Source organism: Pieris brassicae, chromosome 5 (assembly GCF_905147105.1).
Source record: "Pieris brassicae chromosome 5, ilPieBrab1.1, whole genome shotgun sequence".
Lineage (NCBI taxonomy): Eukaryota > Metazoa > Arthropoda > Insecta > Lepidoptera > Pieridae > Pieris > Pieris brassicae.
This window is the reverse complement of record NC_059669.1, coordinates 9,569,263-9,592,819: the sequence shown is the minus strand read 5'-3', so window position 1 is coordinate 9,592,819 and position 23,557 is coordinate 9,569,263. Positions and strand designations below refer to the sequence as shown.

The 23,557-nt window shown below is 34.3% G+C and overlaps 1 protein-coding gene across 1 annotated transcript; it reads left to right on the top strand.

Annotated features, from left to right (window-relative positions):
* The first annotated feature begins 4,643 nt into the window (after nucleotides 1–4,643).
* LOC123710275 (differentially expressed in FDCP 6-like) lies at nucleotides 4,644–23,247 on the top strand. Its single transcript, XM_045662072.1, has 10 exons — nucleotides 4,644–4,816; nucleotides 12,583–12,771; nucleotides 12,996–13,136; nucleotides 15,615–15,854; nucleotides 17,357–17,586; nucleotides 18,019–18,208; nucleotides 18,923–19,059; nucleotides 19,540–19,676; nucleotides 21,805–21,929; nucleotides 22,555–23,247. The coding sequence occupies exons 1-10, from the start codon at nucleotides 4,724–4,726 to the stop codon at nucleotides 22,696–22,698; spliced, it is 1,626 nt and encodes a 541-aa protein (XP_045518028.1). The 5' UTR covers nucleotides 4,644–4,723; the 3' UTR covers nucleotides 22,699–23,247.
* The last annotated feature ends 310 nt before the right edge of the window (nucleotides 23,248–23,557 follow it).

Below are 23,557 nucleotides of genomic sequence, written 5' to 3'. Positions count from 1 at the left end.
TCAAATGGAGTGTGGGGACGAAGAGAACCGAATCGCTGTGATTGCATTACACAAAGTAGGTATGGAACCAAATGCAATTTTTAAAACTCTCCATACGCTTTGTATTATTAAAATGTTTGTGTACCGTCCTATTAATAGGTACAACGAGACCTCCTGTTTGTGACAGAATAAGATCCGGTCATCCACGTAGTGTTCGTACGGAAAATGTGGCCAAATCAGTAAGGGAAAGAATTCGACGAAATCCTGTCGGAAAGCAAAAGATTTTATCTCGGGAGATGAAGATAACACCTAGAACCATGTCGCGTATTTTAAAAGATTCTTAGGACTTGTAGCATATAAGAAACGTAGAAGTCATTTCTTTACTGATGTTTTTAAAAAGAATAGTCTGGTATAACCGAAACAACTACTGAATCGGTACGTCTGGTCACAGAAAAATTTTGTTTACGGATGAGATTTTTTTTACAATTGATCAACATTTTTACAAACAATATGACCGTATTTATGCTCAAAGTTTTAAGAAAGTTTCCCAATTAGTCGAAAGAGTGCAGAGCAACGTGGGCACGATCCGACTTCAGTGATGGTTTGGTGGGGTTTTAGCTATGAAGGAGTGACTGAGCCATACTTTTATGAAAAGGTATCGGCACAAATGCATCAAGATACTATTATCGAGAAGGTAGTAAAGCCCATTTATTACACCATGTTCAATAACCAAGAATGGTCCTTCCAGCAAGACTCAGCGTTGGGTCATAAAGCTCGGTCTACGCAGTCTTGGTTGGAAAAGAAAGTTTCGGACTTCATCAGAACCGAAGACTGGCCGTTATCTAGTCCCGATCTTAAATCGCCGCATTATGATTTATGTTCAGTTTTAGAGAGTACGGCTTACTCTAAACGTCATGATGATTTGGAGTCCCTAACACAATCCGTACGATTGGCAGAAAACAATTTTCCCATGGAAAGTGTTAGTGCTTCTATTGAAATCTGGCCTCAACGTTTAAAGAACTGTATTGCAGCCAATGGAGGCCACTTCGCTTTATAAGCTTAAGCTTTTTATATTTTAAATTGTTTTATATTTATGTATTAAACTAATACACTGTTAAAGTAATACATGTTATTTGCAATATATTTTTTTTTTACTTTGCTTCAGTATTTATGGCTAGACTAATTAAACTTTATGTATGCTTGACAATTACTGTGCTTAACCCTCCAGATTTGAGTTTAATACAAATGTTTAGTAGGAACAGAGGGCTAATCACCCACAACATCAATCTCATCATCATCATCAATGATTAAAACAAAATCAATCAAATAGATTCAACATGATGAAATGTGACTTAATCTTCCTATAAATTAAAAAAAAATACGCGAGCAGGTAAACCATACATATTAAAATAAAATTCCTACAACGAACCTACTATTATTAAATTTAGCTAGGCGAGGCGAGCATCTGAACTGCTAGAAGGTGTAACAAAGCCTGATCACACCTGGCTTATAAATATACACGCAAATTTTATTACATTATTAGTGTTAGTGTTCAACAATCAATACAAGAGATTAATAATGTATAATGAAAAAGTTCGTTACAAAAATTCGCTCAGGAACAGTTGTTACCTAACCTAAACCTATAAAGTTATTTTCAAATAACATTACTGCTGTTGTCCTAAACTTCTGGTTCAAGTATACATCTTTATAGTACATCAGAAACTGGGAAGGTCACAAAAAGGGCTAGCCGCTAGACGGATCGATACGGTGAGGAATACTATAGATACGTAGACAAACCGACATGTCTGATTTGTACTATTATCAAGGTAGCGACTGGAATTTATGACTAAAGAAATTAGAGTTGTGATTATCGTTTATGCTACCAATTACAATAGACGGAACAAAATTCAAACAACTACAATTAAAAAAAAAAAAATTTGATAACCAAGGGCATTTCGCCCTTGGCCTGTAAAGAGACAGGGGCGTGTAGGACTCGAATAACTCCATTTCTCTGGTATAAATGTAGGTAGTTATATCATGATTCCATCCCAGAGGCCTATGTTTCGCATATACCAAGGCTTCACATGTACCGCCCATTTCGAATCCTCATAATTTAGACTACATTCTCCAACGGGCGGCAGGAAACCGGGAAGACTTTCTGTGTCTTGTGCAGTCAGTTAACTTCATATCAACGTTAGAATATATTTACAAATTTAGGTAACTTTTGTACACTTTAAATATCTATGACTAAACGACAGATCGGAAATGAAGAACTGGCAAGGAACTGTCCAGCACTGATTTTATGACTATTTTATTTCAAGATCATCAAATAAAACCACCATCGTACTTTACATGACTTCGAACGTACGAGTTTAATAAGAGACAACAGAGCACCAGGACCAGCTTGTTATAAAATAACTTTTATAAGGAACCAAACTGTTACATTACTACGTAAAAGTTAATTAAACACTTTATACAGTGTAAACGAAGTATTAAAATTAATCAAGGTCAGCATTATATTGAGCTTAAAGTTTCAATTTAAAAATCGAATCGCAGCAGGTTTTGCGACAAATATGGTGCAACCTTCGCTCACTTCCGATAGAATCTGCATGAACTGGACTTATAAGGGAGATATCTTTGTTCCTGCTTATAAGACCTCGGACCGCGCGTTTCATTCAGTGTTTACATTTATACATCGTTGGTATGGACCTAATGTTATAACAAAATCGTAATCTCTTTAAATTTGTGCACGGGTCGTGCAATGATTGTATGGATTTAGGTATTTTCAAAGAATTTCACGGAGAAATAATATTGAAAGATACAATTATGAACATTTGTATAGCGTGTAATCCAAGTTCCTTCTACTAAAACCTCTAATGATGTTTAATTTTCTTGGTCATTCTCAAAACTATTCAGAACATTATTAGCTTTTAATAACAGTTGAATTACTGACCATGTCTGTTAAGCGATTTTTATATACAGTTTGTCGATCATCGGAGGACAAAATAAAGAAAGTTTTGTTGTGGGTGTGTAAACTGAGCCCACACATTTGAATAACTGGTGTGTCACCGTTTTGCTTTGATAGAGATGAAACTTGTAATATTGCCCTTTTTGTTATTATTAGATACATCTTATTACATAAAAATTAAACGCCAATATCTTGCTAATTCTTGAAGACGGCTGCTCCAGTTAAAGTATTTTTTATTTATTCCTAGAACTCCGAGGAAGGTTTTTATAGAGAGAAAATGTTTTGAAGTTCGCGAGAGCAGCACATAATCCTATTACAAGAATTGTTACAGACGAAAAAACTTTATTATTGAAATTTTACTTAAATTAATAATAAAAAAAATATATACATCGGTGCATATATAATATACAGATGTAATCTTGTATTTTAAGCATAGCAACAATTGTTACAATGAGTCAGAGACCCGATATGGGTAATACTGAGGCCACGACCATCTCGATGTTGGATGAGTAACATCTTATTTATTTATTAGTTCTAAAACAACGTGTATGTGTAAAATTATAAAATAAATAAATCAATGACGTTACAACCTTTATAGGCCTCAGTTTCTGTTTATATTTCATTATCATGATCATTTGTTAATCTAATAGGTGATCAGCCTTCTGTGACGCACGCCGTCGACTTTTTGGGTCTAAGGCAAGCCGGCTTCCTCACGATGTTTTCCTTCACCGTACGAGCGAATGTTAAATGCGCACATAGAACGAGAGTCTATTGGTGCACAGCCGGTGATCGAACCTACGACCACAGGGATGAGAGTCGCACGCTGAAGTCACTAGGCCAACAAGGCACAATATGTAAACTCTTTTCCATAATTCTCATATGGGATGGAAATAATGATCATGACCGGAAGCACGAGGATTATCATGTCAATTTCCTAACCTAGGGCTTCAATTTAAAGCATTCTTAGTAAAATCATAATGGCATATTTTAAATTTCTTAAAGTCTCCATTAACTGCGTCATCAGAAGAGAAGAAGGCGTGAAGCGTAAAATGATGTTGTCTCTACGAAGTTAAAATATGTTTACTTTAATAGTTCTACTATATACTACTGGACAAGGTGGACAAATGGGATGGGTTCTATAATATTATACGATACGAGCGCTTTTATGCGTACGTAATTGTGTCTCTGACATTATTAAATGTCGTGTCTATTGACCCACATTCACCAGAAATGCTATGACACATTTTTTTTAGTAAACATATTGTATTGTCTATGTTAATGGAAGTACTAAACGAAAACGCGAATCTATGAGATTATTGTAATAGTGTGGCACTCGAAACGAGCTATGTAAAAGAAGATTATTTTAATTATAGTATGATACGTAAACTAAGACTAACAATTACCTTTATAATTGATCTATATACTATTGTACTATTTTAAGTACTATATGGTAAATTACTGCAAACAAGATTTTATTTTTATACATTACAATGTACATTACAGATACAAAATACACTTAAACTTGGGCGTGGCCTTATTATTTTTTGTCTTTGAAAATAATAACCAGCCTGATACAAATTTAAGATTTAGTAAAATAAATAGTTTTTTTGAATTAAAGAGCATTATACTTGTCCTTATCGTGTTCCGCTTACTTACTTCCTTTGATATCAATCGTATAAGGCCAGTTTGAAATTCGTCCGCGGAGGTTACAGTCGTGTTTGTGTGTAATTTTCCCAAAGAGGAAGAAGTTTTAATGTGACTGTGTAGTGAATAAAAATGTCAGCATTATTAAAAAATGTAACGAACTGTATTTGGCACGCGTTTGAGTCTTTACAAAATAATGAAGTGGTTCATAAATCTAAATTAAAGGTAAGATTTTAAAATTAAATAATTCTCGTATAAAGTAAGAAACAATAAAACCTATTGTAACTTTATTGGCATTATTTATTATATTTAAATATAAAAGAAAGAGTATTTAAGCTAATTATAGTTTTTAAAAACCTCTAAATACTTATTGCGATTGAAAAACTACATTCCAAATTTTGTTAATTACTTAAGGACAGGTGATACAATGTTAAAACGAAATGACAGTAAACGGCGTAAAGTCGATTCCGCAATAACCTTTACAAGTATAATAACTTTAAGTTCGAAAATAGTGGTTTTCCTTCAGTTAATTTCGCAAATGACATTCAACTCCTTAGGATTATTAAAAACAACTATTGTGAGTCACACCAAAATGCATTGAACTTATTGTATTTTAATTGCTTACGTATGTCAACTAATTCGGTCAAGGCATTAGTGTGCATCAATTATTCCTAAGCTACAGACGACCCATTAAATAATAGACGCGAGTATTACGTAATTTTTTTATTAGACTCTAAACGCTTTAAATTCATTACTCTATAATACCTCTGCGCTCTGAGGGAGAGGTTCAGAAGTCATTGATTGCTCTTAGTCTACGAATTTCATTAAAAAATCTAATATTAAATTACTTAGATTATTTATGAAGATAAAAACCTTTTTCGACCAACATTTAACAATCGAATCTATTACGATTCGAGTATGTTTTTTTTCGTTTCAAATACAATTTATGGTTCATTAAAAAAATCTTTACTAAAAGGCTTAAGTCACCGTTAAAGCATAACGAATGAATTTGAGTATGACAGTGAATGTAATAAAGTTAATAATTATTTGTATAAAAAATATATGAAATTTAAATAAACATCAATTAACAAAGAAAACACTTAACAATAAAAATTGTAAAGTAATGTAAATCATAGATTCGAAAATTACTTAATTGTGGTCCTTGAGAATACAAAGATAATTCATTGCTATATTTTTGTCATCTGCGATTATGATTTCTCAATTTTATTTCCCGCGCTTTTACGATGTTCTTCGGGGTGTCACCCTCCTTGCAGATCTTTTGGCGCCGGCCAGACGGGCGACATCAATACAATGCGCTGTAATAGTGTTATTATATCATTTGTATTCAATATTTATTGATATTTTCTGCATGTATTTTTAATTTTAACTACAAGGTCTGTTACAATAACATAAATTACAAGGTAAACTAAATGTTATAAGATATCTATAATTTTTTATTCTACATTAACAAACTATTATGAATCTCGGAATAGTAAAAAAATCTATTGCCGCGTTTATATTCAGAGTGAAAGTGACACGGAAGTGATTACAAATATTTCGTAGCTAATTGAGATCTATCAATACGTCAATAGATATGTTAAACCCAGTGGTTCTGAGTTCCATTGAATCCGATAGCAGTACCTTCAAAGGTAACCCGAAATTTATTCTAATAAGTAACCTCGAACTCAGTGTTTCATTATATTAATAGTTCACGTTGGTATACGACACATTACATTGTCTTAATATTCTGAACCACGTGACGCACGTGGTGATATTACTTCTTAAAACTAGTGACAGTTTTGAAAGGTTTTAGGAATTAAAGGTATTAAAGTCGCTAGTGAGCACCCAACATCCTGTTGGAACAATTGCGTGCGAAGTCGCATACCTAAGTAGTTAGCATCATTACCATGCGTATTAATCTTAGAACTCAGTTCTGATTAATACGTGATATATAACTCTATATTAGTATTCGTATATACTTTATTCGAAGATAAAGTGGTACATTCGGATTAATTATAAAAATACGCACAATCAGCCATATAAAAATAAGCATGCAAATGTCATATTAATTACCATAACGGTATATTAAAAGGAACAGTTAAGTTATTTATATTCGTTGTCAAAACTTATGGTGTAAATACTAAATAGTCTCAAACTAAGAATATCTCGAAATAGAATAAAGAGGACAGATTCGTATGTTTGCAACGATCACACACAAAAACTACTGGACGGAGTTCAAAAATTATTTTACCGTTCTAATGCTACATTATCCCTGATATATTAATGTAGTGACCGCTAGTGTATAAAAAGTTAACATTGCTAACTCTAGGTCAGTTGCGCGTTGCAAGAAAAATGCAGCGAAACGATTATAGTTTTTATTAAAAGTAAGTGTAAATTGATCATTTCCTGGACGATGTTGTGTTAATTACTTAGCAATTGCCTTCATTAACAGTATGTGATACGCTCAGGGCAACTTTTTAAAAGCACTCTCCACAATTAGAAATGTATCGTACTTACAAGTATTAAAACACACGAAAATTAGAAACTATTTCTCATCTATTATTTTAAATTTGTTACCAATTGGCGACATTTGAAGGAGGCTTTTGTCGAAATTAGTTGTATAATCTAAAAAAGTATTAAAAACAAAAAAACTAAGTACAGTAATGTATAAGTATAGTAAGTATAGAGGCTAAATTTATTTTTATACATTAATTATTATTATTCTTATTATAGACAGTACAAACTTAAGTCACGGGTGGTGTAATACCAATTTACATTATTTTTATAATTATTTGTATATTTTTTCAAGCAATACAAAAACTATTTGAAGCTTAAAGTACCCTACATTTAATCACAGTTGAAGTCTTGCTTTTCAGTCTCCGAACACGCGTGGTAGCGCTAATACAAACTTACTAAAATTAAGCGTTCGTCGTGGTCGCGTCGACCTACCACATTATACTCACAAGTGTTCAATGCGTTCATTTCTCGTTACTAGCATTTAGCGGTTTATCTGATCGGTTATCTGTCATGCTTCAATCTTTCTGATACCAGCTAACTACATACAACAATAAAAATCTAAGTTAAGCCATCAAGTTCTCAAATAGACCAAAATACAATTGCTTCACGGGATTAAGCGTGAAAGCGAGTATCGTATTGTATTGCCAACCATATATATAGTACGGTTACAAATCAATCGATGAGTCACACAAAGTTATACTAATCTAGGTGCGAATTGTGTAATAGCATCGCCATTTATTCCATTTAAAGTCACTACTAGAAAATAACCTGTTAAGGTGTTTACAGCATGTTTTGTTTAAGTTTCATAACGTGGCTCACTAAGTAAGTTTACTAGGGACTTCACAATTTAAACAAGACAAACATTACTACTAATAAGTGTTTGTTAACGCCAAGTAATATCCGTGCCTATCGATAAGTTACTTATTATAATAAATTATTCTTTTATATTTAACTTGGAGAAGCTGATTGTCGTTGGTAACACAGAAGGATCACCTGGCCATTCACCAACCAGAGGGACCGATCAATGAAAGACTTCAAAACTGTACACTGTCATAAGAAAGGCGTTGGCCAGAAACCGGTGGAAATAGATAGTCCGCTCTAGATGCTTCGTTGCTGACCACGACGCTTAGACATGAACTGCCGATTAAAGAAAGAGATTGTTTAACATTCGGGCCGTTTTGTTCAATATGTATGTTTGTATAACACTCCTACAGTCTTCAAGTACCAAAACTCTTAACTAAACAATAATTTGAACCAAACACATTGAAGGAAGGAAATTCTTTTCATATAACGATTAAAAAATACAGATCAAACACAGAACAAACAAAATTCCATTTATACCCAATCACTCCACTTACTCATACGATAAGAAAGACAATGATGCCTTACTTCGTCGACCTTTAGTTTTATCGCTGCTCAGCTATTTTTCTCGCTAAGTAGGAAGTGAAACAACTTTGTGTTTTAAAACCCATTCTAAAAACAATATGTAATTTATTAAGCTACGCTTCCTGGTAAATAAATTTTAATAAAAGATTTATAAAGATTATAGAAAGCATACCTGGAAAGTAGGTCTAAGAAAAGTATTTGTAGTGATTTTTTTGTATATATGCTATGTTTCTGAGAACAAGAACGATTTGGTAGTCATGGAAGACCATGACAAATATGTAGAAGCAATAGAAGCCGAGTTTATGGCAATTATTTTATTGTTTGTGTTGCTATCAGGATTACGGAAATAAACTCAATAACAGCACACGATATTAGTCTCGAAAGGGCCTATGCGTATTCGATTTGGTACCCCACAAAAATTTTCTCACCAGGCACTCCTCGTAATTACCCTAAGGATAAAATTTTTTGTCGACAGCGCAAAGCGCAACTTGACTTCCGCATGTCAAAATATATCATATAGGATAAGAGAATTACGAGAATAATATCTGTAATATGGATCAAAACAGTGCGTAGGTAGATATTTTTCTTTAGATGCATTCTTAATAGATACTCATTACATTGTGTAAGATCCTTGTATTGTAATATTTCCTGCAAATTCTGTTTCAATATATTAGGTTGTTATAATTTTTTTACAAGAATCCAAAGGCCTCCAAAGATAGTGTGAGATATTTTTAATATATGGTATGTAAGTAGTTCTTTTCTGAGTTTTTATTTTACAGAATAAAATCAATATGTTACATTAAACCGCTGTGGTTAGTATAAATGTAACCATAGCCATCTTGTTTAGGAATGCGACAAATTCATATAAAAATAGTTTTTCAATTTACTTCTTATGTTGGTTAACGTTCGGCTATCTAATAACTGACAGGGTAGTCCATTTTATAGCCGTAGCGAATACTATAACGTTCTCTCGCCATATATGTTGCTTGCTCTCGATGTATGGCCGAAATTGCGTTACAGCTCGAGTCTGTACGCCATGCTCAACTCTTTTTTTATGACATCTCGAAAAAAGTGCTCGACTAGAAGAAATTTGTTGACTTATTGTGTTAAGGGCAATATATTGCAGTGCTTAAAAATTCCTCTTTATTCATTTTTATATATGTCGTGTACATTTCTCGAGACAATGTGTTTGAGGATTCGCATTTGTAGGTATATAGTAGGTCGAGATACGTTGTTATTTGTAGTTGTGCTCTTCCAAAAGCTTGTTGTTGCGGTGGTTTGTTTGTTTTGAGTACTAATAAATAATAATAATTAAACTTTGTTGATGACAAAAATATGGTTTCGACAACATTGTTCTAACGCTATTCCCCACATTACGCCCCTGTGTTGTGCGTAACTAGATTATAATTATTCGGTACATATATATATAATAGTGCATTGCTAAAGTAATGTTTTAAAGTAAAAATAGTCTAAGGGTCTGTCTCACAATGTACGGATAAGGTCCAAATAAGATATTTATTAGTTATTGGTAGGATAAACACTATTGTTGCGTTTCACGACTGTCCGATAGCGCTATTCGTCACATAAAGTCCATCCTAAGTTATGAGTCCGATAAAACGCGAACTTTCTTATTTGAAACTTTTATATTCCAAATAATTTATGTGTTGCATAGCTATTTGGTTATTTTATTCATACATTGTGAAACAGATCGTATTACATGTAATGAAACAAAATATTTGTGTAAAACCTTAAGTGTGAATGCATGAGAACATAAAAGAGGGTGTGTAATCAAATATACAGTGTATTATAAATACACTCTATAATTGAGAGTGTAGCTGAAAATTGTTTTTAGTGTGCGCAGTATGTAGTATAACCCTCTGTAGAATCGAAATGCCGGCACGACGGCAACACTAGTATTTGCGGCATTTTTCCTATCTATCTAGTAAGAACACAATCTATTTCAATATCAAACGGTTTGATAGGATCTTAAGCTTCCAAAGCTGTTGATTGAGGCCTTGGCCCAACGATTGTTTGCTTTTTATTATGCTTTTAAGATTTATCGTTGTTGATAACCTGTTTGTGTTACTAATGGTTTTTACTATCAAGTACGACTAGTCCGTTACGAAAGTGCAGTTATATAGTACCATTATTGTATAATAATTCTAGTACGTAGCTTAGCTTAGCACTTTTAACTAAAGTACTGTTTCTTTCTCTCAAATTGTGTTTCAGTGTTAGAAAGTGACAGATTGAACTGTTTTATATTGCATTAAATGGGTTTATATTGCATTAAATGGGTATAAATGCCAGCAATGCATTTGACAAACGACTAGGAATTTGTGTCGTTTACTGCCAAAATATTGATTTGGTTAATTAGGACGTCACACAACGACAATCCCTGGCGTATGGGGCATCTAGGCACGAACTAGAGCAGAAAACAAACGTGGCAGACAAAAGCTTCATTGTCCCAATTAATGACACACTACGAACACAAAATGTTCTATGCGAACGGATAGTTCAGCAACTTCAAGTAAGAATTGATTCAGTTTTGCCTGCGACACCAGGTGGTTCGATATTCCACGAAATATACTTCCAGCAAATTTAAGTAAATCTAATCTAATAAGAAAGTAAATTAAAAAAAAACCACAAAGCCTAATTGTTGTCCCAAAATAGGCGCTTGATGGTAAACTCTGAATAACGAGGATAACTTAATACTGCAAACGCAACAATTGATGCCTAACATCAATTAACTAGCTCATATAGTATGTTCCCACAGTCGGTATAACTTATACTGAAGCATACTGAAGTCCTATCTAAACCTATATTATTTTATTGTTATGGTAATATAAATTGAAAGATTACGGCCGCTTACCCATGTTCATTTGATTGACTACTTCCGCATTTTGTTAATCCAATTTAAAGATTATTTCGACGCAATTAAATTTGCATTTTGTAATCGTACACTCAGTTATGTACGATTGAAGGTTTTGAATACTTTTGTAGTAGTAGAACCACTTAAAACCAAAATGTTTGATTTAATAAACTTTCATTAGATTTAGTTAATATCACGAGTTGTACTTAAAATTAGGCTTAAATGGAAATGGGCCGGTCATATTGCTAGAGCGTGGGATAAAAGATGGACACTAGAAATTACAAAATGGACTGGACCTACTGGAAAGAGATGTATAGGACGACAAAAGAAAGGATGGACAGATGACATTAAAGAACTAGCGAGGAAAAACTGGATGAATGTTGCTCAAGACAAAGAGAAATGTAAAAATATGAAGGAGGCTTTTACACTTAAAGGGGCCATACAAAAACTAGACCACTAAAAAAGATCTAACTTACAATTTTAAAACTTATACTAACACAACTAATAATATTATTATGGAATGTAAACTAACCACATGTTGTATGGAATAATTAATACAGCTTCAATAATATCACCAGAGCTAACAATTCAATTTAATTAATTTCTTATTTAATTGTAATCAATACTCACTGAAATTATATTACGATTGTCCGCTGGAAATATAAGACAATTTGATACTCACAAAAATTATCTAGGCAAGAACACAACTGATATTAGTTTATTTATCTATTGAAGTTTACATATATAGTACTAAATCAACTGCATATTTTACAAAATCTTCCATCGAAAATGTATGGCAATTGAATTAAATATGTCTTAAAAAAATATTAAAAATACAACTAAAACATATATAAGATAAAATAAGCACACAATAAAATTGACAGAAATTTGGTAAAGACGACACAAAACTTAAATAAAAAAAAAATCAGCAGCGAATTAGGTTCGAGATAGGCACCCAACATTGCTTTCTATAAAACCGATCAGCTTACTACCGAAAACATCCAGCTCCGGATATGCACTGTTCAATCCGTTTATGAAATTATGAAAATATAATTTCGTTTGGAGGCTCGTTAAACTTTTCACTTATTCGTTAAGTGAATTAAAATTATATGTATTTTATTTATTTATTATAAATTATTATTCTTATGTGCAACCTTAGGTCAAGATTCTGTTGATTATAATTTTATGTTAGTATCAATTATAATTTCCCAATTTTCAGGTACTAACGGCAAATCTCGGTACACTTCTAGACCTATATGGTGTGGAGAAGGGCCTGGACCACTTTCGCTCGACCCAGGAGCTGACCTTCGACGAGTTCCGTTATTATTTGCAGCATGAGGTCTTCAGTTCTCTACCGAAGACATTAACACTTCCAAACGCGAGAGAGTTTGAAAAGAAAATCAGTGAGGTGTGTTTCCTTTCATTTTCAATTTTCCTTTATTTTATTGTCTATTATTCAAAAAAAAATTCCGCAACCGATCACTTATACGATGAGCATGCCTGTTGATAATATTTTAAGAGTTACACAGGATAGAATATGAATTATATATTTATTTTGGATAATTAGTAACCCTTATGAAAAAAATACAATTTCGTATTATTAGCTTTGATCTAAAATTATGCAATATACAGGTATGTTGGTTCGTCTGTCGAAAAAACCTGCTCACTAGAGAAAAGCCAATCTTCGCTGACAATTCAGTCTTTAAGCTCTTCCGTATCTTCTGTCTTCTTGCTGACCTGGTACAAGACGCTGAAGACTCTAATCGCTATGTTGTAAGTCATTTTCCTAAACGATTTTTATATTTGCATTTAATCTATAAAAAACCATTTGATACTACATCTTTCAGTTTGGGCGTCAGATATATCAGAAATAGCCTCAGCGCATCTATGTATATGTAGGTGATCAGCCAGCCTGACACAAGCCGTCGACTTTTTGGGCCTAAGGCATCGTCACTATAATTTCCTCCACTATACGAGCAAGTGTGAAATGTGCACATAGAAAATCCACGGCCGGGAGTCAAACCTTCGACCTCAATAATGTGAATCTCACACTGAGGCCAATATTACTCTGACAGTGTCTATATAGTGAATTTGTGGACGAGTTTGTATATTAAGGATCAGTCACGAGTCAACAGGGAGGATGTGACGGCGACTCCGTATAGGCTACAGCAGTAATCAGCAAACTGACCAGAATGTAACTGGCCCTAGCTCAGCATGATACTGAGGAGTAGACTGTTCCAAGCGCTGGTCCTTCTGCAAGATACCACAATAGTTAGCTTGCGCCTCAGTCGCAAAAAAGAATGTAATAATAATAATACTTAGTATAAAAAGTAAAGTAGTATTGTGTTAAAGTATATATAAATATAAAAATAAGAATAATTGTTAAGAAATAGATAAATAAATAATTTTGGGCGGATTAAAAACCAGATTTCGTATTGCACATTTGTCGTCATTCTTTTAGCCGTACTTCGCTTGAAATAGTTAAATGATACCTTCAAATGCTTTGATGAATATTACAAATCGCAAATTAATTCCAACCTTTATATTCCACTCAGTTAGTAAAGACGTCAAACTGTAATTAATATTTCGTAATGCTCGCCATTTGCGAGCCACATGTTAATCAACACGATGCCACTGGCTACATAATAACTGTTTTATTTGTACCTTTAGCTTGTTAAGAACTACTGTTTAGTAATAAATATTTGAATGTAAACTGTAAACAGTTTTGTTTCTATTAGACTAAAGGCCAATTTAGTAGGAGTAAGTTTCTCGCTCTTCCACTTTGATGACAATCGAAAAAGAAGCTTCTTACTAAAATTTTGATGTGTAAACAGACGCAGAAAATAATTATCGCCGGAAATCGCTGGTGAATCTCGTATGACACCATTGTAGGTGAGAATATAGTTCTTGCTTGTATGTAAACATTTTGATACGATAACGGTCTATTTCTGGCGATATTCGCGTACGATTTCTCGCACTGAAACGTGCTAGAAACTCTCTCTATCTAAATATGCCTTTAAAAAATAGAAGAGACTATATACATATATTTTTATGTTTGTTCTCACACATGTTACAAAGGGGACAATCAGAAGTGAAAATGACATGAGAACTTAAAAAGACAGCGTTAGCCAGATCCATGCAACTTATTCACAATCGAGTAGCCTGCAATATCGCAGCACACGACTCATGAGGGGACTCTCTATATTAAAGAAGTCGCACTATATACATAATAATGTAGGCAAAAAGGAGAATTCTAAAAGGACTCGGTAAAAGGTCTCCATGGAGTTGCTGAAAATCTTCACCGATTCATTTATCTTCACAGTTTATTGTAATTGTGGTTGTGGTTAGAATAACCTTCACGAAGGACTACTATCAGTTGATAATCCACGTGTTTGGGATTTGATCTGTTTATAATCTTTTTATCTTGAGTGATATCATAGATGCATTACAATCTATATAAAAATATTTTCTGACAAACTGTGGGACTTACGCTATTCGATATATAGAGAGCAGTTGGTCTTAGCGTGTGACTGTCATCCCTGGGGTTGTAGATTCGATCCCCGGCTGTGCACCAATAGACATTTTGTCTTTGTGTGCATTTAACACTCGCTCGCTCGTCGTGAGGAAACCGGCATTTCATCGACCCACATAGTCGACGATGTGTGTCAGGCACAGAAGGTTGATCACCTACCTCAGTACCACGGAACACATACAGAAATTTGAGGCTCAGACCTAAAAGGTTGTGTGTGTATATATATCTTCATAGAGAAGTTGAAGTAGAGAACTTGTGTATTCGTTTCTAGGCTCTTTAGAATTGTCACCCGTATCTAGGTCCTTTAAAAAAAGCGACCGGACCAGGCAGAGTCATGAGGTATAATATATATTGTAAAACAAAAAAAACTTGGCGATAAAAAAGAGTGGCGGAGAGTTTATTGCCAGTTCTTCTCTTCCGTTCTACGCCCTTGATTTGAGAAGTGGCTGTAAATGTAAAATTAGAAGCATTTAATGTATATTTCTTTTTTTGATGTTCATAATGAATAAATGATTTTTGACTTTGACTATATGTACAAATAATCTTTAATATATAAAACAAAGTCGGGTTTGTTTGAAGACACTCGAGAACGGCTGGACCGATTTAATGGTTTCTAATTGAAAAAAAAAAATTCAATACAAAATGCAGTATAAAACAAATTTGCTCCCAATTTTGCGCGAACAATAAATACTTATGTAATTTTTTAAATATTTCGATAGGTAGTCCTTCATCCATCTGAAGCAGGTTTAGTAGCTGAGCAGCTAGTCCATTGTCTAGGGCTCCGCTGGGATGCAGCCGACTGGGAGGCTTTGGGGTCCTCTATCGGCCATTTCAAATGGGCAGCTTTCCTCGCCGTGCTTGAGGCAAAGTACTGTTGCGACCAGCAGTTACACTCTAAGGCCCTTGTTGAAGCTGTAGATGAGATATACGATGTTTTTATTGAGGATATTATTAAAAAGGTAAGCATTTTCGATTAATAATACCTTTTATTCATTCCTTTTCAATAATGTTTTTCATTTCAGATACGTTTGCACTTAAACACATTCATTACTGTCTCATTCTTTATGTGTGCTCTTTTTGGCAAAGGTGTCCTTCAAATCCCGCCATTCTTGTGTCTACACTGTGCCACTCTCTGCCCAGGGGCTATTTCTTTGATCTGGTCTATCCACCATCTAAATTCTCTTCCTCTTTTTCGTTTATTGTACCTCGAGCACCAGTTTAGTATTTTATTGCTCCACTTTTCTGTTCCGCTTGCCAAGCATTTTTAATTACTGAATCCTAATAAATAGTGATGAAAGTAATGTTATGTTTCAAATCTCTTTTTTCCTTAAGAGCACTCTTGTGTTCAGCACAAGATTCGAATCTAAATTATCCATTGTGCATTTCATAATATTTTCGTCTATAATCAATAAATTATTAAAACCCACGGATATTAAATAACAAACCCGCTGTTAGATTTTCTGTATTTGTTCAAATTGTTTCCTCAATTTTTTTTACGTAAAGCATATATTTCAAGATTAAGCTGTACGGTTTAAGATCTGCGACGATTTTGATGACATTTGGAAAAATGAATGAATATATATGGGCTATGCATAGTTATAAGAGCAGTGTTGGCCTAGTGGCTTCAGCGTGCGACTTTCATCGTAGGTTTAAGCCCTCGCTATGCACCCATATGCACTTTCATTCCATGTGAACATTTAACATTCGCTCGAATAGAGAAGGAAAACATCGTGAGGAAATCGTTTTGCCTTAGAGACAAAAAGTCGACGCCGTGTGTCAAGCACAGACGGCTGATCACTTTGTTTTCTACTAGATTGAGAAATTATCATGAAACAAATACAGACATCTGAGGTCCAGACCTAAAAAGGTTGTAGCGCCACTGATTTTATGCGTAGTTTCACATATTTATACCTAATTTTGATGCGTTTTAAATACAGGCGTGTCACGAATAAAATCGTAGACCTACAACAGTTTATTTTAAATTTCTAACAAAAGTTAAATTTAAATAAAAATCACACATAAAAATAGCCTTAGTATTGTACTTTGTTAACATAACTTTTACACATTATGAAATGAACGGATTGATTCAAAAAGTGTTTTTCTTAAAAATAGCCTTTATCCGAGTACACATAGTTACACTAAGTTCATGTCAGATATGTTTTTCGTAGTACTCGATCTCCGACGGAGTGAAGGCCTCCTCTAAATTCTTCCACTTATCCCTGTCTCTGCGACAATTATCAATTTTTTTCCCGCTAACCTTTTTATTTCGTCATCCCAAGTTTTTGGTGAGAATCCTCTATTCTTTCTTCCCACTGGGCCATTCCAATTAAGGGTATTCTTGACCCATCTGGTATCACAAATGCGGCCAATTTCCATTTTAACTTTTTATGGAGGAGTGACCTGTTCGAAAATGTTATACTCTATCTTGCCATAATGTAACAGCGGCTTGATGTTTTTTCAGGGCTACCTCTTTAAAAGAGGCTATCTATTACCGACAATGCGAGAATATTGGTGTGTTCTCCAACCCTGTGCTTTGACATACTACAAGAGTTCGTCGCAGAAGGAGCAATGCGGAAGAATTGCCATAGACGAATATTGCTCTGTGGAAGCGGCGGTAGGCGATGGTAAAATACAGAAATTTCAATTGATTACACCCGAAAGGACTTTTGAGTTTGGGACACAGGATCATAAGTAAGCAGATTTTTAATTAATTCTAAATACAATTTCTTGTATATTTAATCCTATAAATACTGAGATATATAAATCAGCATATATATTAACTACTAGCGGACACTACAGACGTACACACGGCTAAACACAAGAATAAAAAAAACTAAATCTTATTAAAAATCTAAATCATTCTCAAATTCACTTGAACACAACAAATTTCATCTAAATCCGTTCAGACGATGAGTTTAATAAAAACACCCGCACAGCAGAATTATATATATAACAACATTTATATGCTTTATTCAAAATTATATATATATATATATATATATATATATATATATATATCATTAATTATACACATGTACTTAAAAGTGCTTACTGGATCAGCCACAGAGTCTTTATAATTAAAATAAGAAATAAACCTCTAATACTCTGGTGTGGTCTTATTAGAAGTCGTCTCCAATGGGTATCAGCCCTGCGTCAGGCGGCAGCAGTGTCAGGAGGAGCGGAAGGCTTCCAAAGGCGGGCCAGGGCAGGACGGAGAGGCGCAGGGGCGCGAAGGGAGCAGGAAGTTAGGGAAACAAGAGCTCGTCTGCAGCACGAAGTACGAGCGAGGCTGGCAGCAGAGGCCCAGGCACAGGTAGCTTTTTAATAAATTCATTAATTTTAAATTAAGCAAAATATTTTTTTATTGATATAATTAATGCTTTATGATGTGATGAGGACCAGGACCAAAACCTGGCTATCGAAGTGACACAGAACTCATTGCCATGATTTAAGAATTCGCAATAAATGTATTATTTGTATTATCAGCAAGAGCAGTGTTCGCCTAGTGGCTTCAGTGTCCTAATCTTATCCCCGAGGCTGTAGTAGGTAGGAAACCTTGCCAAAGACCCAAAAAGTCGACGGCGTGTGTCAGGAGGCAAATCGCCAACAAACGATCATGAAACAGATTCAGAAATCTGAGGCACAAACCTAAAAGGTCGCGCCTCTGATTTATTGATTTTATTTTTTCATTTACGTTCCTAAGTATACATTGTTACCTACATTGATCAAACTGATAAAATAATTACTGAGTTATTTATGAATCTACTACGTAACTAACCGTTAAAAATTAACCTTCGATTTGTAAAAGTAATTTCTCTTTGATATGTTTACATATATATTTAACCAACTGCTGCAACTGGAACATATTTATTAATTTCGTATTCCTAGCTAACACAAATTACATACCACAAAAAAAGCTATAACAATTATGGAATACATAATTATACAAAACGAAAATAAATAAAAAATCAATAAAAATATTATAATAATTTTAGTTATATAATTTTATTAAACATATCGATTACAGGAATTAGCAGAATTAGCACAAAAGGACAACAAGAAATTAGAAGAATTAAAGCACGCTCAAGTAGAGCTGGAGAAACTCCTTCAAGAAGAGACGCAGGCGAAAAGAGATGAAGAAATCGTTAGGGCTTTGCAAGCGAGGTATGTTATCTTCTACAACATAATGGTGTTATATTAAAAATGTGTTTGTTCTGTTTAATTAAATAAATTATTTATGAAGTCTTGACTAAGTTTTAGTGAAACATTTTTTTTTGCTGTAATTTGTATGGACCTTGGGTTAATTAGTATATTTCCCAATTAGACCCTGACTACAGATATCCAAACATATCAGATAATTTTATGATAACTTAAAACTTGTTCCTAAAATTGTGAATAAGTTTTCATGTGTTGTCAATGTTTTGACATTTCCATCACCCGACGAATTTAAAAACTACGACTAACTCGAGGAACTTAGTTTGATTCTCGGCAAGACACATTCACTCTAATTCCGCTATTTGCAACCCAACATTTGCCTTGCAACAGACGGACAGCTCATTTTATGTAATAACTAAACCAAATAAATATTTAATAAAAAAAATCATCGAATCTATTAGAGACTTTAACTATGTATTTAAAACTTAGGGTCCTAGCTGAAGAATGGGAGAGAAGAGAAGAACTGGAAAGGCTTCAAGAAGAGCAAAATAGAATGTTAGAAGAGGAGAGACAGAAAAGGAAACAGTTTGAAATGTTACAGGCGGAAAAGGAAGCACAGTACAGAGGTAACTTCAACTTATATAACAATCATTTATTCAGAAATAAAGTATTTACTATTGCCTAGCTTCTTATCTACTTGCCAAGAGCCATAGTTCTCTTTCACTTTTTTCTATTCCTTACTTGCCCAAGCGAGAGCATTGTTGGCCTAGTGGCTTCAACGTGCGATTCTTATCCCTGAGGTCGAATGTTTGATCCCACCCGCGCACCAATGTAACATTCGCTCGAAAGGTGAAGGACATTGTTAGGAAACCGTCGTTCCACAACTGAGCGTTTTCTAAGGCAATTTTTGCCGCGCACCACCGTTATGTGGAAACAGCTGCCCACTGAAGTATTTCCGAACCAATTCGACTTAAGGTCCTTCAAGAAAAGAGCGTACCAAAAACCTGCTTGCCAACCCAAGAAGTCGACGGACGCGTCAGGCACAGGAGGCTTATCAGCTATTAGATTGTCAAATGAAACAGATTCAGAAATTAAATGCGAAGAGCTAAAAAAATAAATTTCCCATCACGTTTCTGGATATGTGATCTCATATCTTACGTGGTCTTACCACGCTTTCCCTATCGTAGATCATTATATAAGACTGGATCTGACTCCTTACTGCCCACGTGTTTTATATTTAAAAGAAAACAGAGATTATGAAATTTAATTATGATTATTATTATATTAGGTCCTTACATATGAAATTGGCGTTTAGTATGGGAGGAAGAAAAAGTCGAATATTTTTAAATATAATATATTTAATTAATCAAAGTATGAACCATTGTTTTCTATCTCATAGTTCATTGACCCCTTTACTAAAAAAACCAGTCGGACGGGAATCAATAAAATCTGTGAAGGCGATTTGGACTGCCCTATCAGAGTTAAGTTTTTTCGCTTGCAAGAAGTTGTCCAAATTTCGAAAAAAATGGCCATCTGTTGGAGCAAGGTCCGGGGAGTACGGAGGATGTCTTAGACATTCCAATTGAAGCTCTTCTAATTTGGTAGCCGTCTGTTGTGCAGTGTGTGGTCTAGCGTTGTCGTGAAGTAGCAGTGGCGTGGAGCGATTGACCAGGCTAGGTTGTTTCGCCGCTAGCTTTTCCATCATGGTTTACAATTGCTGACAATAGACATCAGCCGTAATAGTCTGGCCAGATTTGAGACAACTGCAATGAACAATACCGGCACTAGTCTACCAAACGCTTACAAGTAACTCTTTTGGGGTTAGTTTTCGCTTGGGGCAGGATTTGGCTGGCTGGCAGGATCCAACCATTGCGGTGAGCGCTTCCGATTATCGTTAAGAATCCATTTTTCATCACAGATAATGATTCGGTTTAAAATACCTCCATTATTGTGCCGGTTCAGTAATGTAACGCAGCAGTCGACGCGCGTTTGCCGGTTTGCTTCAGTCAATTCGTGAGGTACCCACCTTTCAAGCTTTTTCATCTTCCCAATTTGCTTCAAGTGAATTAAAACAGTTTTATCACTAACACCGCGGCCTGCAGCTAACTCGGACGTGGTTTGCGATGGATCCGCTTCCACAATAGCCTTCAATACTTCATTATCAACTTGGGTCTCAGGCCGTCCACGGGGCTTGTTCTGCAGGTCGAAATTTCCAGAACGAAAGCGTTGGAACCAAAAACGAACTGTGTTTTCTTTTGCAACATGACCGCCATACACATCATTTACCCTTCGAGTCGTTTCCGCAGCACTAGTGCCACGGCGGAACTCGTACTCGTAAATAATGCGATACTTTAAGTTTTCCATTTTGTAAAATGAGTGACGCAAACAGAAAAAAACAGAAGGAAAAAACAAATGAATGACGGTCATCGAAGCACAAATACATGAGTTAATAACTGTACAAATTTGAATTTGAAATTCCTAACCAAAGAGGAGGTATTTGAGGTCAAAGTGGCCAGTAAGACAAAACGCCAATTTCATATGTAAGGACCTAATATATATTCGACGTCAATTTATTTAGTTTACTGTATTAGTATTTTGTTTTATTTTGTCGCCCATGGACACTCAATGCCAGAGGGTAATCGAGTGTATGGCCGGCCTTTTCGAAATGCAGTGGGTAGCATTGCAAAAAGTCCCTTAAGTGTCATATAATAAATTAAAATGTAACGCCATCAAATTATTTATTTCTCCAATTAGAGGCAGAGCGTCGGCTTAAAGAGTTGGAAGATGAGAAGCAGAAGTTGGACGAAGAGTTGCGCGCAGCTCAGGAGAAGATACAGAAGACTGAACTCAACGCTAATGCGATTCACGTGCAACTCAGGGTTGGTTTTTTTTAAAATATTGACTTTTACATTTTTACTTTTGACTCCATTCATTTTGATCTTTTAAATAGTTAAGTTAAACACACGAATATTAAAAACTACAATTACAACAGCAAAAATTCAGCTGAAACTCGAACTCAGGATTATACACTTCACAGAACAGAACTAATTAGTAATGAAGTTTAATTTATTATATAACAGTGATAATGTTTGCGAAGATAAGAGATCATTGAAAGAATTTGAGGGATACCTCCGGCTTTTTTAAATGTAAATAACGTTCTGGAATTTGGCATATCCTTTTCTAAAAAAAACGGGAACTACCCGCTAAGTTACTTTATATATTTTTTAACCAGAACCTTGAATATTTACGATCGAAAAAATAAAAAGTAATCGGCCATTGTATCAAGAATATAACCTAACCTCCTAGGTAGATTTTTTTTTGATGACGGCATTTTAGTAATTGTAATTAAATTAAAATGTATAATTCGATTAATCTAAAACGTATTTAATATTAATAAAACATTTTCTCTAATTATTATTATAGCTATGAATCACCCTAAATGATTAATTGAGGAAAAGGGGGATTTTCGGGTTACCTTAAAGTTATAATTTATTTTTATTGCAGGATTTGAACCCAGTTCTACGGAACGGTGAACGAGCCAGACGGGCCATCTCCTTCGTACCCACCACCAAAAGTTCTTCAGACACTCTGATCGATGTCAGGGCTATAAGACATTTAAAAGTCCTCGATAATAATGATAATATGTAATCAACGATTTGAATATATCTATCTTTTCCTCTCTTATATTTGCTGATAGAATCTGTAGATTTCATATGTAAGGGAAAACCAAGAAAATATACACAATTCTGGAGTGAGTACTAAAAAAATTAAATCGGTTTTAATATCTTTCATTATTTATTGATTGTAATTATAAAATCATTCTGGTTGTAATATTTCGATATATAACAATTATATCTACGATAAATCGTTGTCCTTCATAAAACATCTCATCTTTATTTCTCTCTTTAAATAATAGAAAAAGTAAGAGACAGCACTATTATTAAATATCTTATATTTGTCCAAGTGTTAATCCTATTAAACTGATTCATATAAGATTCGTCTCTTTCTGTCACATTGTTTAAGCTATCATAGATCAAGACAGCAAGAGAGTAAAACGAATGACACAACGATGACGCAATGCGTTTGATTGTGATTTGCTCGACGAGGGCTTTGACTTTATTTAGTGATTGTATCACAATTCAAAGCCCTAATTAATCCGTTAATCGTAAATTAATCAATAAAGCTTTTTTATAAATTTAACGAATATTTAAATGATCTTAATCTTTAGGATTGATTTGCTCCAGTTCAAACAATTTGTATGACTCAAAACTTACCGATTAAAAAGAGTGGCGGAAAGTTTCTTGCCAGGTCTTCTTGTCCGCTCTACGCCCTTGACTTGCGAACTGGTAGTAAATGTAAATTTACAATAATTTTTAGTTATTTTCTGACGTTCATAAGTGTACTTGTTTACCTTTATGAATAAAGTTATTTTGAGTTTGAGTTTGGTCAATACTGACAGACCAAAATCGAGTCTATAAAAAAACGATTCGTTTATTTACTGCCAGTT